This window comes from Tursiops truncatus, chromosome 7 (assembly GCF_011762595.2).
Source record: "Tursiops truncatus isolate mTurTru1 chromosome 7, mTurTru1.mat.Y, whole genome shotgun sequence".
Taxonomy (NCBI): Eukaryota; Metazoa; Chordata; class Mammalia; order Artiodactyla; family Delphinidae; genus Tursiops; species Tursiops truncatus.
The window spans coordinates 89,091,624-89,104,137 of NC_047040.1; the positions used below are offsets into that span (position 1 = coordinate 89,091,624).

The window sequence follows — 12,514 nt, forward strand, 5'->3', positions numbered from 1 at the left end:
AGACAGGACGGGGTTAAAGGAGCGGCTGCTTCGTGGACTCTGGCTCACTCAGGCCGCGGGGAGGGAGGGGTACGGAGTGCGGGGCGAGCCTGCGGTGGCAGAGGCCTGCGTGATGTTGCACCAGCCTGAGGTGCGTTCTCCAGGGGAAGTTGTCCCTGGATCCCGGGACCCTGGCAGTGGCGGGCTGCACAGGCTCCCCGGAAGGGGTGTGTGGATAGTGACCTGTGCTTGCGCAGAGATTTCTTGGTGGCGGCAGCAGCAGCCTTAGTGTCTCATGCCCGTCTCTGGGGTCCGCGCTTTTAGCCGCGGCTTGCGCCAGTCTCTGGAGCTCCTTTAAGCAGCGCTCTTAATCCCCTCTCCTCGCGTAACAGGAAACAAAGAGGGAAGAAAAAGTCTCTTGCCTCTTCGGCAGGTGCAGACTTTTTCCGGACTCCCTCCCGGCTAGCCGTGGTGCATTACCCCCTTCAGGCTGTGTTTACGCAGCCAACCCCAGTCCTCTCCTTGCACTCCGACCTCTCCCTGAAGCCCGAGCCTCAGCTCCCAGCCCTGCCCGTCCCGGCAGGTGAGCAGACAAGCCTCTCGGGCTGGTGAGTACCGGTCAGCACCGATCCTCTGTGCGGGAATCTCCCCGCTTTGCCCTCCGCACCCCGGTGGCTGCGCTCTCCTCCTTGTCTCCGAAGCTTCCCCCCTCTGCCTCCCGCAGTCTCTGCCCGCAAAGGGGCTCCTAGTGTGTGGAAACATTTCCTCCCTCACGGCTCCCTCCCACTGGTGCAGGTCCCGTCCCTATCCTTTTGTCCCTGTTTATTCTTTTTTCTTTTGCCCTACTCAGGTACGCGGGGACTTTCTTGCCTTTTGGGAGGTCTGAGGTCTTCTGCCAGCGTTCAGTAGGCGTTCTGTAGGAGTTATTCCACGTGTAGATGTATTTCTTGTGTATCTGTGAGGAGGAAGGTGATCTCTGCGTCTTACTCTTCCGCCATCTTCCCCTCGTCCGATATATTTACTTTTAAGTGCTGCCAAATCAGAAAAAAAAAAAAGAATTACAATTAATTTACATAATATTGGAACACTTGAAAATGATTTTGTGTTTTGGCTAGGACAGATCTTTATAGTCTGCCCATTTATGAATATTATTTATATGGCATGTTTAGACCATGTTGTATTGTAGAGTGCTTTTATTTAACTTCAGTTAGCTATGAGATATCACTGGGTAGATGGAGAGTATTTATTAGAGTTGAGAAGTAGATTACTGTAAAATTTCATAATTTTAGTTTTTAAACCAATAAGTGAAAAGATTGATAATAAAGGTCATTAGAAATTTCTGTGAGTTCTGTGTTTAGTTCAAGCCGTATTTTTCCTTCTTTGAGATCTCAGTAATCACACGGCAGACAGTGACTTTTAATTCCTGTTTCTTGGCATCTCACATTCTTTTTGAGAAGTTCGGTTTGTTTTCTTTTAATCCAAGCCCACTCTTTAATAAAATGTGTTCACTGGTAAATCACAGAAGAAACAGTCATGTGTTAAAAACCCATATTTCCACTGGTTACCAGGTCCTAACAATGCTCTTACACATTGACTACATGTCTAGTTATAATGACCTTCAAATAATTGTTTCTATTCTTCATAATAATACCCCTGAGAATTTCTTCTCACTTTTGTTTATGCACAATAAACCTGACCACGTCAAATTAATTACTACACTAGTTCCTGCTCAAAGTGATCAAGTTAATTGAAGGGCACAGCATACGTTATTTTCCTTGCTGTCTATTCCCAATGAACCCTCTTACCTTTGTCTCACAATATTTCAGTAATATACTATTGCACAGAAAATCCAAGCTAGCAGATTTAATATAAATGACAGAGATTGTAACTTTCCTCAAAAGACATTTAAATATAGTATCTCTCTAAATGTGTCTATTTGTATTAATTTTCTGTTTCAATTTTAAATCAAATTATATATGGTAAGGATGTAGAGCAACTGGAACTTTCTTAAATTCCTGAAAAGAGTGAATATTGGTACAGACTCTTTGAAAAAAAAATTCTAGCCCTATCTATTTAAGCAATCATAAGTATATCTTAAGACTCAACCATTCTATTTCTTATTAAATACTCAACAGAAATGAGAGTTTGTGTCCACCAAAAGACACGTAAGGGAATTTTCATAATTTTATTTGTAATGGCCTAAAATTGTAAACAAGCAAAATATATATTACCAGTAAAATGGTAAACAAATTGATATATATTCATGAATAATATTTCATATTCTGAAATATTATCCAGAAATAAAAAGTAATTAATAACTGACATGCACACCAATATGGGTGTATTTCACAAACATGATGTTGAGTCAAAGAAGTCAGGAATAGAAGAGTATGATTCTGTTTATGTGGATTTGTTTAAGCTAATCTGTGATTTAGATGTTAGGATTATGCTTATTCTAAGAGAAATACTTACTGGGAGAGGTCACAAGTGAACCTTCTACAATTCTGGAAGTATTCTAGTAGGGTGGTGGTTAAACAGGGGCAGTGATAGGTAAAGCTCCAGTGAGTTGTATACTTAGGATTTGTGAAATTATACATCTATAAAAACTAAAAATAAAATAAAGTATGTTGGGGATTTTAAAAAATCTATGTAACAATTAACACCTGACCATGTTAAGAAGATTCCCAAACAATCTCAATGTATAGATATAGAAAACTTCTCCAATTTGCTTTTGAAAATACTGTGGTTTGTTGTTTTGTTTTCTTTTAGTGTCCTGAATTTAAAAGGCCCAGGGATGTTGCAGTTGACTGGGTTGCTGGAAATATTTATTGGACTGACCATTCTAGAATGCACTGGTTCAGTTACTACACTACTCACTGGACCAGTCTGAGATACTCTATCAACGTAGGACAGCTGAATGGCCCCAACTGCACCAGACTCTTAACAAATATGGCTGGAGAACCCTATGCTATTGCTGTAAATCCTAAAAGAGGGTAGGTTAATGACCTGGTTATTTATATTTCTTGATATGAGTATCCATTTTTACAGATTGTTCCACCCATGCTCTGTAGTGTTGTTTCTGGAAGAGTGTTCAACGTATAGTAGATTCACAAGACTTCTGAAAATCCCTCTACTCCTTCTGTACAAAAGCATGTCCTTTTCACACCAAACGGTGGTACAAAATATATTCTTCCTGAACATTTGCTACTTTATACATTTAGTGTATGTTATGTGTGCATTCAGTGTATATGTTATGTGTGCATTCAGATTAATGAAACTGATGTGAAAAACATAACCACTGTAGTTAATCTAAAATCGAATTTTTGAGACATTAAAAATAACATTAAACATGTTAAGTGTAGAATATTAGTGACGGGCTATTTCTGGTAATAAAAAATGGAGGCATATGTATAAACAAATTTAAACAATTTAACACAAATATTCCCTTTACTCGGCTTGATTTTTTTCCTTTTTTACTCTCTTATTTCTTATTTATAAGCAATGACCAAAAAGGAAATAGGGAAATGTTAAATAAAACTCCTAATCACCCATAAAGTGGATCATTAGATCCTGAGTAAAAAGAGGCAACTGCTGTTTACTTACTAGAATTATGTTATGTGGTGTCTTCTAAGTGAGAAAATTATTTATGTCTGAGAAAATAGTTACTATATCAAAAACAAAAGCATATTGATGCATCATCTATAGTAAAATGAATATTCTGTCATGATAAGAAGATAATTTCAAGTGTTAGAAATATTTTTCTTCTAAAATTTAAAGGAAATTTTCAAAATTGAACTTTGCCTATCAAGTGAGCCTATTAAACAGTGGCTCTCAAATTTTAGGGAATAGGTATGACTTTTACATTGTTGACTCCTGGGGCCCCCTCTTGGAGGTACTCACTCTGTAGGTTTAGACTTGGGTCCAGAAATCTGCTTTTTCAGGCAATTTTCAGGGACTCTAAGGTGATTCTGATGCACAGGGTCTGAAGAGACCCTGTTTTGGGTTGTAACAGCACATTCACCAGGCTAAGCACATTCACCAGGCTAACCAACTTGACCTATCTCTTCAGGATGATGTACTGGACGATTGTTGGGGACCACTCCCACATAGAAGAAGCGGCCATGGACGGTACTCTGAGAAGAATTTTAGTACAAAAGAATTTACAGAGACCCACAGGTATGATATGTATCCCACACAGTCTAAAATGTGAAGTAGTGTGCTAAGTATAATAGTATTGCCTTTCTTTCTAGTTTTGTTGCCAATGTAATCATTTTTACAAGCAGATAAAATAATTTATAGTATGACTTTATAAAAGTCATTAACATTTCATGTTGTACTTTCCCAACTTGAAAGTCAGGTTCTTAGCATACTGCTGGTGATATTATGGGGATATTATTTGACAATTACCTAAGTTATAAGGCTATAAGTAAGATTTCACCTGCATGAAATTTTGACAGTTTATAGCATTGTGTTAGGGTGTTTTTACAGCTATGTGTCAATGATATTGGGATAGATGGTAATATTCCTAGAGGATGAGAGACTAAATGGATAGACAGGTGGGAACATATAAACAACTTTTGTGAAAGACACTCACAGCTCTTTTCAATCTGGCTTTAATCTCCCTTCCAGCCGTGTCATCTAAACTACCAGTCTATACTCTCTGTACTTCCAGGACTGTTCAGGAGCTCAGGTCTTTTTTCTGCATTCCTGTTCTTTCTCCTATGCCATTTTCCTCCCAGATCCCTCATCTAGAATGCCCTTCCAACTTTTGTGTACCTAGAGGAATCTTACCAGTCTTGTAAGGTCTAAGTTTAGTACTTCCTCAATAAAATATTTTCATACTGCAGAAGCCTCAGAGATTTTTGTGCCATCCCCCACCCCCTCCCACTACATCCCCATCAAAAAGGACACAATACATTGTCTATAGCATATGTTATTTTGCAGTTAGGCTTAGCATATGTTATTTAACAATTAGGCTTTCTATAGCATATGTTATTTAACAATATAAAGTTGAAACTTTATATTTGGTACTTATATTTTTATTACTTTTAATGTGCCTTATGCCTTTTCCTCCAAGTAGATTGTTTTTACTCTTATAGGAAGGAACAATCATTGGGATTTAGTTTATTTATGTAGGTGTGTCTCAATTCAGTGATTTAACAAATACTAATTGAACACTCACCTGGTGACAGAAATTGTTCCAGATGCTGAAGAAATAAGTTCCTGCCCTTGTGAAGAGAGTTCCAATTCTCAGGAAACTTACTTTCCTGTATAGGATAGAATATGTAGGATACATCATGTCAGGTAATTATAAAAGCTATATAGAAAACAAAATATAAGAGATGGGCAGTTATGGGAAGGTACTATTTTAGTTATGATTATCAAAGTAGTCATCTCTAGAAAGGTGATATTTGAGAAGATGACTGAATAAAGAGAGATAGCAAACTATGTGATTATGTGAAGAAAGAGCTTTCCAAGTAGACAGAATGGCAAGTTATGAGTTAGGAAAGAACTTAGCATGTGTAAGAAACAGCAGTAATGTTAGGACAGTTGGCGCTCCGTATCCATGGTAGGTTGAATTTACTGAACCCACAGATACCGAGGGCTGACTATAATATGCGATTTTATATAAAGGACTTGAGCGTTTGCAGGTTTTGGTATTCATGGGGGATCCTATAACCAATCCCCTGCAGACACCAAGGGATGGCTGTATGCCTAGAAGCATATGATCAACTCGGGAGAATAGTAGATGTGAGAATGACAAGGTGACCAAAGTCAGATCATCCAGGACCTGGAACACACTGATAAGGACTGGATTCTATTCTAGCTTTAAGAGGAGCAAGCCACTGGGGATTTTGAGGAAAGTGGCATGATCTGCTCGAACACTATTTTATTCTTTAAAGAACTTTGTACTTCTTTTTCTTAACTTTTTTATTTTTAACTAATTTTAGACTTTTATTCAGTAGAAATGTTGGACAATTGATTTAAAACAAGCTTCTCTGACGTTAACCTCTTACATAGCCATAGTATACATAACATTATTTTCATTTTAAAGAATGACTTAGGAAGCAATGTATAGAATTGCCTGTCTGAGGGTTCTTATGAGGGAATCTGAGACAGGCATTCTTGGGAAATTTATTTATGAAGGGAGTGTTATTTCCTTGCTGTCATGTGTTGTAGTTGTGGACATGACCAACATAAGTCAATCAGATGGAGATATCTCACAGAAAATTGGAGATTTTAATTCTGGAGCTCAAAGCAGAACTAGAAACTTAGTTCAGAGAACTGGCAATAGAAAACCGATGATTTAAAGTTGCTGGAGTTAAGATAGACAAGGGAGGAGAAAACAGAGGCTTCTTAGGGTAGAAATGTGTGAGATGCTTATATTCAGAAGAGTCAGGATCAAAAATAAAGACTACAGAGGTGTTTGAGCAATAGGAGCAAAGCAACAGAATTCAGTGCCATAATAGCTGACAGAAAAGTTTCAAAAGGAAGATGGTATACCCTATTGGGCATAGCATAGTGTATTAGACAGAAGAAATATGGAGTCGTAGAAAGAGTATAAGCCTTCCATTTATATAGGCTTGAGTTAAAATTGCACAACCTGCATAAACTTTTCAGCACCAATGTTCTTATTTGTAAAATGCATATGATAATATTTACCTTACAGAGAATTTATTACAATTCATTTATATCAGAAGTTAACACCAATGTAAATTGATTAGTATAATTTCTTGAATACCTAAGAGACTAAGAATAATTATAGAAATAATATGCCACGTACTAGAGCCTTGCATTTGTACCTTGTCCACCATAACTCCATAACCCGAATTTTATTTTTTTTGATGGCATCTGGCCTGTGAATGTATTTCCTTTTTTTTTTAAATTTTATTTTATTTTATTTTTATACAGCAGGTTCTTATTAGTTATCTATTTTATACATATTAGTATATATATGTCAAACACAATCTCCCAATTCATCCCACCAATACCACTGCCCCCCCTACTTTCCCCTCTTGGTGTCCATACATTTGTTCTCTACCTCTGTGTCTCTATTTCTGCCTACAGACTGGTTCATCTGTATCATTATTCTAGATTCCACATATATATGTTAATATACAATCTTTGTATATTTCAGACTTACTTCACTCTGTATGACAGTCTCTAGGTCCATCCACATCTCTACAAATGACCCAGTTTTGTTCCTTTTTATGGCTGAGTAATATTCCATTGTATATATGTACCACATCTTCTTTATCCATTCGTCTATCAGTGGACGTTTAGCTTGCTTCCATGACCTGGCTATTGTAAATAGTGCTGTAATGAACATTGGGGTGCATGTGTCTTTTTGAATTATGGTTTTCTCTGGGTATATGCCCAGAGGTGGGATTGCTGGGTCATATAGTAATTCTACTTTTAGTTTTTTAAGGAATCTCCATATTGTTATCCATAGTGGCTGTATCAATTTACATTCCCACCAACAGTACAAGAGGGTTCCTTTATCTCCACACCCTCTCCAGCATTTGTTGTTTGTAGATTTTCTGATGATACCCATTCTAACCAGTATCAGGTGATTGTAGTTTTGATTTGCATTTCTCTAATAATTAGTGATGTTGAGCAGCTTTTCATGTGCCTCTTGGCCATCTGTATGTCTTCTTTGGAGAAATGTATGATTAGGTCTTCTGCACATTTTTTGATTGGGTTGTTTGTTTTTTTAATATTGAGCTGCATGAGTTGTTTATATATTTTGGCAATTCATCCTTTGTCCATTGATTCATTTGCAAATGTTTTCTCCCATTCTAAGTGTTGTCTTTTCATCTTGTTTATAGTTCCCTTTGCTGTGCAAAGGCTTGTAAGTTTCATTAGGTCCCATATGCTTATTTTTGTTTTTATTTCCATTTCTCTAGAAGGTGGGTCAAAAAAGATCTTGCTGTGATTTATGTCAGAGAGTGTTCTTCCTATGTTTTCCTCTAAGACTTTTATGGTGTCTGGTCTTACATTTAGGACTTTAATCCATTTTGAGTTTATTTTTGTGTATGGTGTTAGGGAGTGTTCTAATTTCATTCTTTTACATGTAGCTGTCCAGTTTTCCCGGCACCACTTATTGAAGAGACTGTCTTTTCTCCATTGTATATCCTTGACTCCTTTGCCATAGATTAGTTGTGCATTTATAAGTGCGTGGGTTTATCTCTGGGCTTTCTATCCTGTTCCATTGATCTATATTTCTATTTTTGTGCCAGTACCATACTGTCTTGATTACTGTAGCTTTGTAGTATAGTCTGAAGTCCAGGAGCCTGATTCCTCCAATTCCATTTTTTCCCCTCAAGATTGCTTTGGCTATTTGGGGTCTTTTGTGTCTCCATACAAATTGTGAAATATTTTGTTCTAGTTCTGTAAAAAATGCCATTGGTAATTTCATAGGGATTGCATTGAATCTGTAGATTGCTTTGGGTAGTATAGTCATTTTCACAACATTGATTCTTCCAATCCAAGAGCATGGTATATCTCTCCATCTTTTTGTGTTACCTTTGATTTCTTTCATCAGGGTCATAGTTTTCTGAGTACAGATCTTTTACCTCCTTAGGTAGGTTTATTCCTAGGTGTTTTATTCTTTTTGTTGCAATGGTGAATGGGATTGTTTCCTTAATTTCTCTTTGTGATCTTTTGTTGTTAGTGTGTAGGAATGCAAGAGATTTCTGTGCATTAATTTTGTATCCTGCAACTTTACCAAATTCATTGATTAGCTCTAGTAATTTTCTGCTGGCATCTTTAGGATTCTCTACATATAGTATCATGTCATCTGCAAACAGTGACAGTTTTACTTCTTCTCTTCCAATTTGTATTCTTTTATATCTTTTTCTTCTCTGATTGCCATGGCTAAGACTTCCAAAGCTATGTTGAATAATAGTGGTGAGACTGGACATCATGTCTTGTTCCTGATCTTAGAAGGAATGTTTTCAGTTTTTCACCAATGAGAATGATGTTTGCTGTGGGTTTGTTATATATGGCCTTTCTTATGTTGAGGTAGGTTCCCTCTATGCCCACTTTCTGGAGAGTTTTTATCATAAATGGGTGTTTAATTTTGTCAAAAGCTTTTTCTGCATCTATTAAGATGATCATATGGTTTTTATTCTTCCCTTTGTTAATATGGTGTATTGCATTAATTGATTTTCATATATTGAAGAATCCTTGCATTCCTGGGATAAATCCTGCTTGATGAAGATGTATGACACTTTTAGTGTGTTGTTGGATTCTGTTTGCTAGTATTTTGTGGATTTTTGCATCTATATTCATTTTTCTATATTAGTCTGTAATTTTCTTTTTTTGCAGTGTCTTTGATTTTCGTATCAGGGTGATGGTGGCTTCGTAGAATGAGTTTGGGAGTGTTCCTTCCTCTGCAATTTTTTGGAAGAGTTTGAGAAGATGGGTGTTAGCTCTTCTGTAAATGTTTGATAGACTTCACCTGTGAAGCCATCTGGTCCTGGACTTTTGTTTGTTGGAAGATTTTTAATCACAGTTTCAATTTCACTGCTTGTGATTGGTCTGTTCACATTTTTTATTTCTTCCTGGTTCAGTCTTGGAAGGCTATACCTTTCTAAGAATTTGTCCATTTCTCCAGGTTGTCCATTTTACTGGCGTAGAGTTGCTTGTAGTAGTCTCTTAGGATGCTTTGTATTTCTGCTGTGTCCGTTGTAGCTTCTCCTTTTTCATTTCTAACTTTATTGATTTGAATCCTCTCTGTCTTTTTCTTGATGAGTCTGGCTAAAGGTTTATCAATTTTGTTTATCTTCTCAAAGAACCAGATTTTAGTTTTATTGATCTTTGCTGTTGTTTTCTTTGTTTCTATTTCATTTATTTCTGCTCTGATCTTTATGATTTCTTTCCTTCTACTAACTTTGAGTTTTGCTTGTTCTTCTTTCTCTAGTTCCTTTAGGTGTAAGGTTAGGTTGTTTATTTGAGATTTTTCTTGTTTCTTGAGGTAGGATTTCATTGCTATAAACTTCCCTCTTAAAAATGCTTTTGTTGCATCACATAGGTTTTGGATTGTCATGTTTTCATTGTCATTTGTCTCTATGTATTTTTTGATTTCCTCTTTGATTTCTTCAGTGATCTCTTGGTAATTTAGCCTCCATGTGTTTGTGTATTTTACATTTTTTTCCCTTCAGCTGATTTCTAATCTCATAGTGTTGTGGTCAGAAAAGATTCTTGCTATGATTTCAATTTTCTTAAATTTACTGAGGCTTGATTTGTGAGCTAAGATGTGATCTATTCTGGAGAATGTTCTGTGTGCACTTGAGAAGAAAGTGTAATCTGCTGTTTTCAGATGGAATGTCCTATAAATGTCAATTAATCTATCGGGTCTATTGTGTCATTTAAAGGTTGTGTTTCCTTATTAATGTTCTTTCTGGATTATCTGTCCCTTGGTGTAAGTGAGGTGTTCCCCACTATTATTGTGTTACTATTTATTTCCTCTTTTATAGCATGTTACCATTTACCTTATGTGTTGAGGTGCTTCTATGTTGGGTACATATATAGTTATAAATCTTATATCTTCTTCTTGGATTGATACCTTGATCACTATGTAGTGTCCTTCCTTGTCTCTTGTTACATTCTTTGTTTTAATGTCTATTTTACCTGCTATGAGTATTGCTACTCCAGCTCTCTTTTGATTTCCATTTGCATGGAGTATCTTTTTCCATCCCCTCACTTTCAGTCTGTATGTGTCCCTAGGTCTGAAGTGGGTCTCTTGTAGACAGTATATATATGGGTCTTGTTTTTGTGTCCATTCAGTGAGCCTGTGTCTTTTGGTTGGAGCATTTAATCCATTAATATTTAAGATGATTACCGATATGTATTTTCCCATTATCATTTTCTTAAGTGTTTTGGGTTTGTTTTTTAGGTCCTTTTCTTCTCTTGTGTTTCGACCTTGGAGAAGTTCTTTTAGCATTTGTTGTAGAGCTGGTTTGGTGTTGCTGAATTCTCTTAGATTTTGCTTGTCTGTAAAGCTTTTGATTTCTTCATCATATCTGAATGAGATCCTTGCTTGGTAGAGTAATCTTGGTTGTAGATTTTTCCTTTTCATCACTTTAAATATATCGTGCCACTCCCTTCTGGCTTGTAGAGTTTCTGCTGAGAAATCAGCTGTTAACCTTTTGATAGTTCCCTTGTATGTTATTTGTCATTTTTCCCTTGTTGCTTTTAGTAATTTTTCTTTGTCTTTAATTTTTGTCAGTTTGATTACTATGTGTCTCGGCATGTTCCTCCTTGAGTTTACCCTGCCTGGGACTCGCTGCACTCCCTGGACTTGGGTGGCTATTTTCATTCCCATTTTCGGGAAGTTTCAACTATAATCGCTTCAAGTATTTTCTTGGGTCCTTTCTTTCTCTCTTCTCCTCCTGGGACTCCTATAATGGGAATGTTGGTGTGTTTAATGTTGTCCCAGAGGTCTCCTAGGCTGTCTTCATTTCTTTTCATTCTTTTTTCTTTATTCTGTTCTGCAGCAGTGAATTCCACCATTCTGTCATCCAGGTAACTTATCTGTTCTTCTGCCTCAGTTATTCTGCTATTGATTCCTTCTAGTGTGTTTTTCATTTCAGTTATTGTATTGTTCATCTGTTTGTTTGGTCTTTAATTCTTCTAGGTCTTTGTTAAACATTTCTTGCATCTTCTTGATCTTTGCCTCAATTCTTTTTCCAAGGTCTTACATCATCTTCCCTTTCATTATTTTGAATTCTTTTTCTGGAAAGTTGCCTATCTCCACTTCATTTAGTCATTTTTCTGGGGTTTTATCTTGTTCCTTCATCTGTTACCTAGTCCTCTGCCTTTTCATTTTGTCTGTCTTTCTGTGAATGTGGTTTTCGTTCCACATGCTTCAGGATTCTAGTTCTTCTTGCTTCTGCTGTCTGCCCTCTGGTGGATGAGGCTAAGAGGCTTGTGCAAGCTTCCTGATGGGAGGGACTGGTGGTGGGTAGAGCTGGGTCTTATTCTGGTGGGCAGAGGTCAGTAAAACTTTAATCCACTTGTCTGCTGATGGGTGGGGCTGAGTCCCCTCCTTGTTTATTTTTGGCCTGAGGCAACCCAGCACTGGAGCCTACAGGCTCTTTGGTGCTCTGGGAGGGCTCCCACCAAGGAGTATTTCCCAGAACTTCTGCTGCCAGTGTCCTTGTTCCCACGGTGAGCCACAGCCACCCCCCGCCCCCCCGCCTCTGCAGGAGACCCTCCAACACTAGCAGGTAGCTGTGGTTCAGTCTCATATTGGTTCACTACTCCTTCCTGCTGGGACCTGATGCTCACACTACTTTGTGTGTTCCCTCCAAGAGTGGAGTCTCTGTTTCCCCCAGTCCTGTCGAAGTCCTGTAATCAAATCCTGCTAGCCCTCAAAGTGTGATTCTCTGGGAATTCCTCCTCCCATTGCCGGACCCCCAGGTTGGGAAGACTGATGTGAAGCTCAGAACCTTCACTCAGTGGGTGTACTTCTGTGATATAATTGTTCTCCAGTTTGTAAGTCACCCACCCAGCAGTTATGGGATTTGAT

The 12,514-nt window shown here is 37.7% G+C and overlaps 1 protein-coding gene across 1 annotated transcript in view; it reads left to right on the plus strand.

The window, feature by feature from the left end:
• The window catches only part of LRP1B (LDL receptor related protein 1B), a 1,432,692-nt gene that overhangs the window by 1,319,481 nt on the left and 100,697 nt on the right, over nucleotides 1–12,514 (plus strand). The window contains exons 78-79 of the mRNA XM_073806959.1: nucleotides 2,749–2,972; nucleotides 4,049–4,155. Of these exons, the coding sequence (XP_073663060.1) occupies nucleotides 2,749–2,972; nucleotides 4,049–4,155 (331 nt within the window). The remainder of the gene's footprint in view (nucleotides 1–2,748; nucleotides 2,973–4,048; nucleotides 4,156–12,514) is intronic.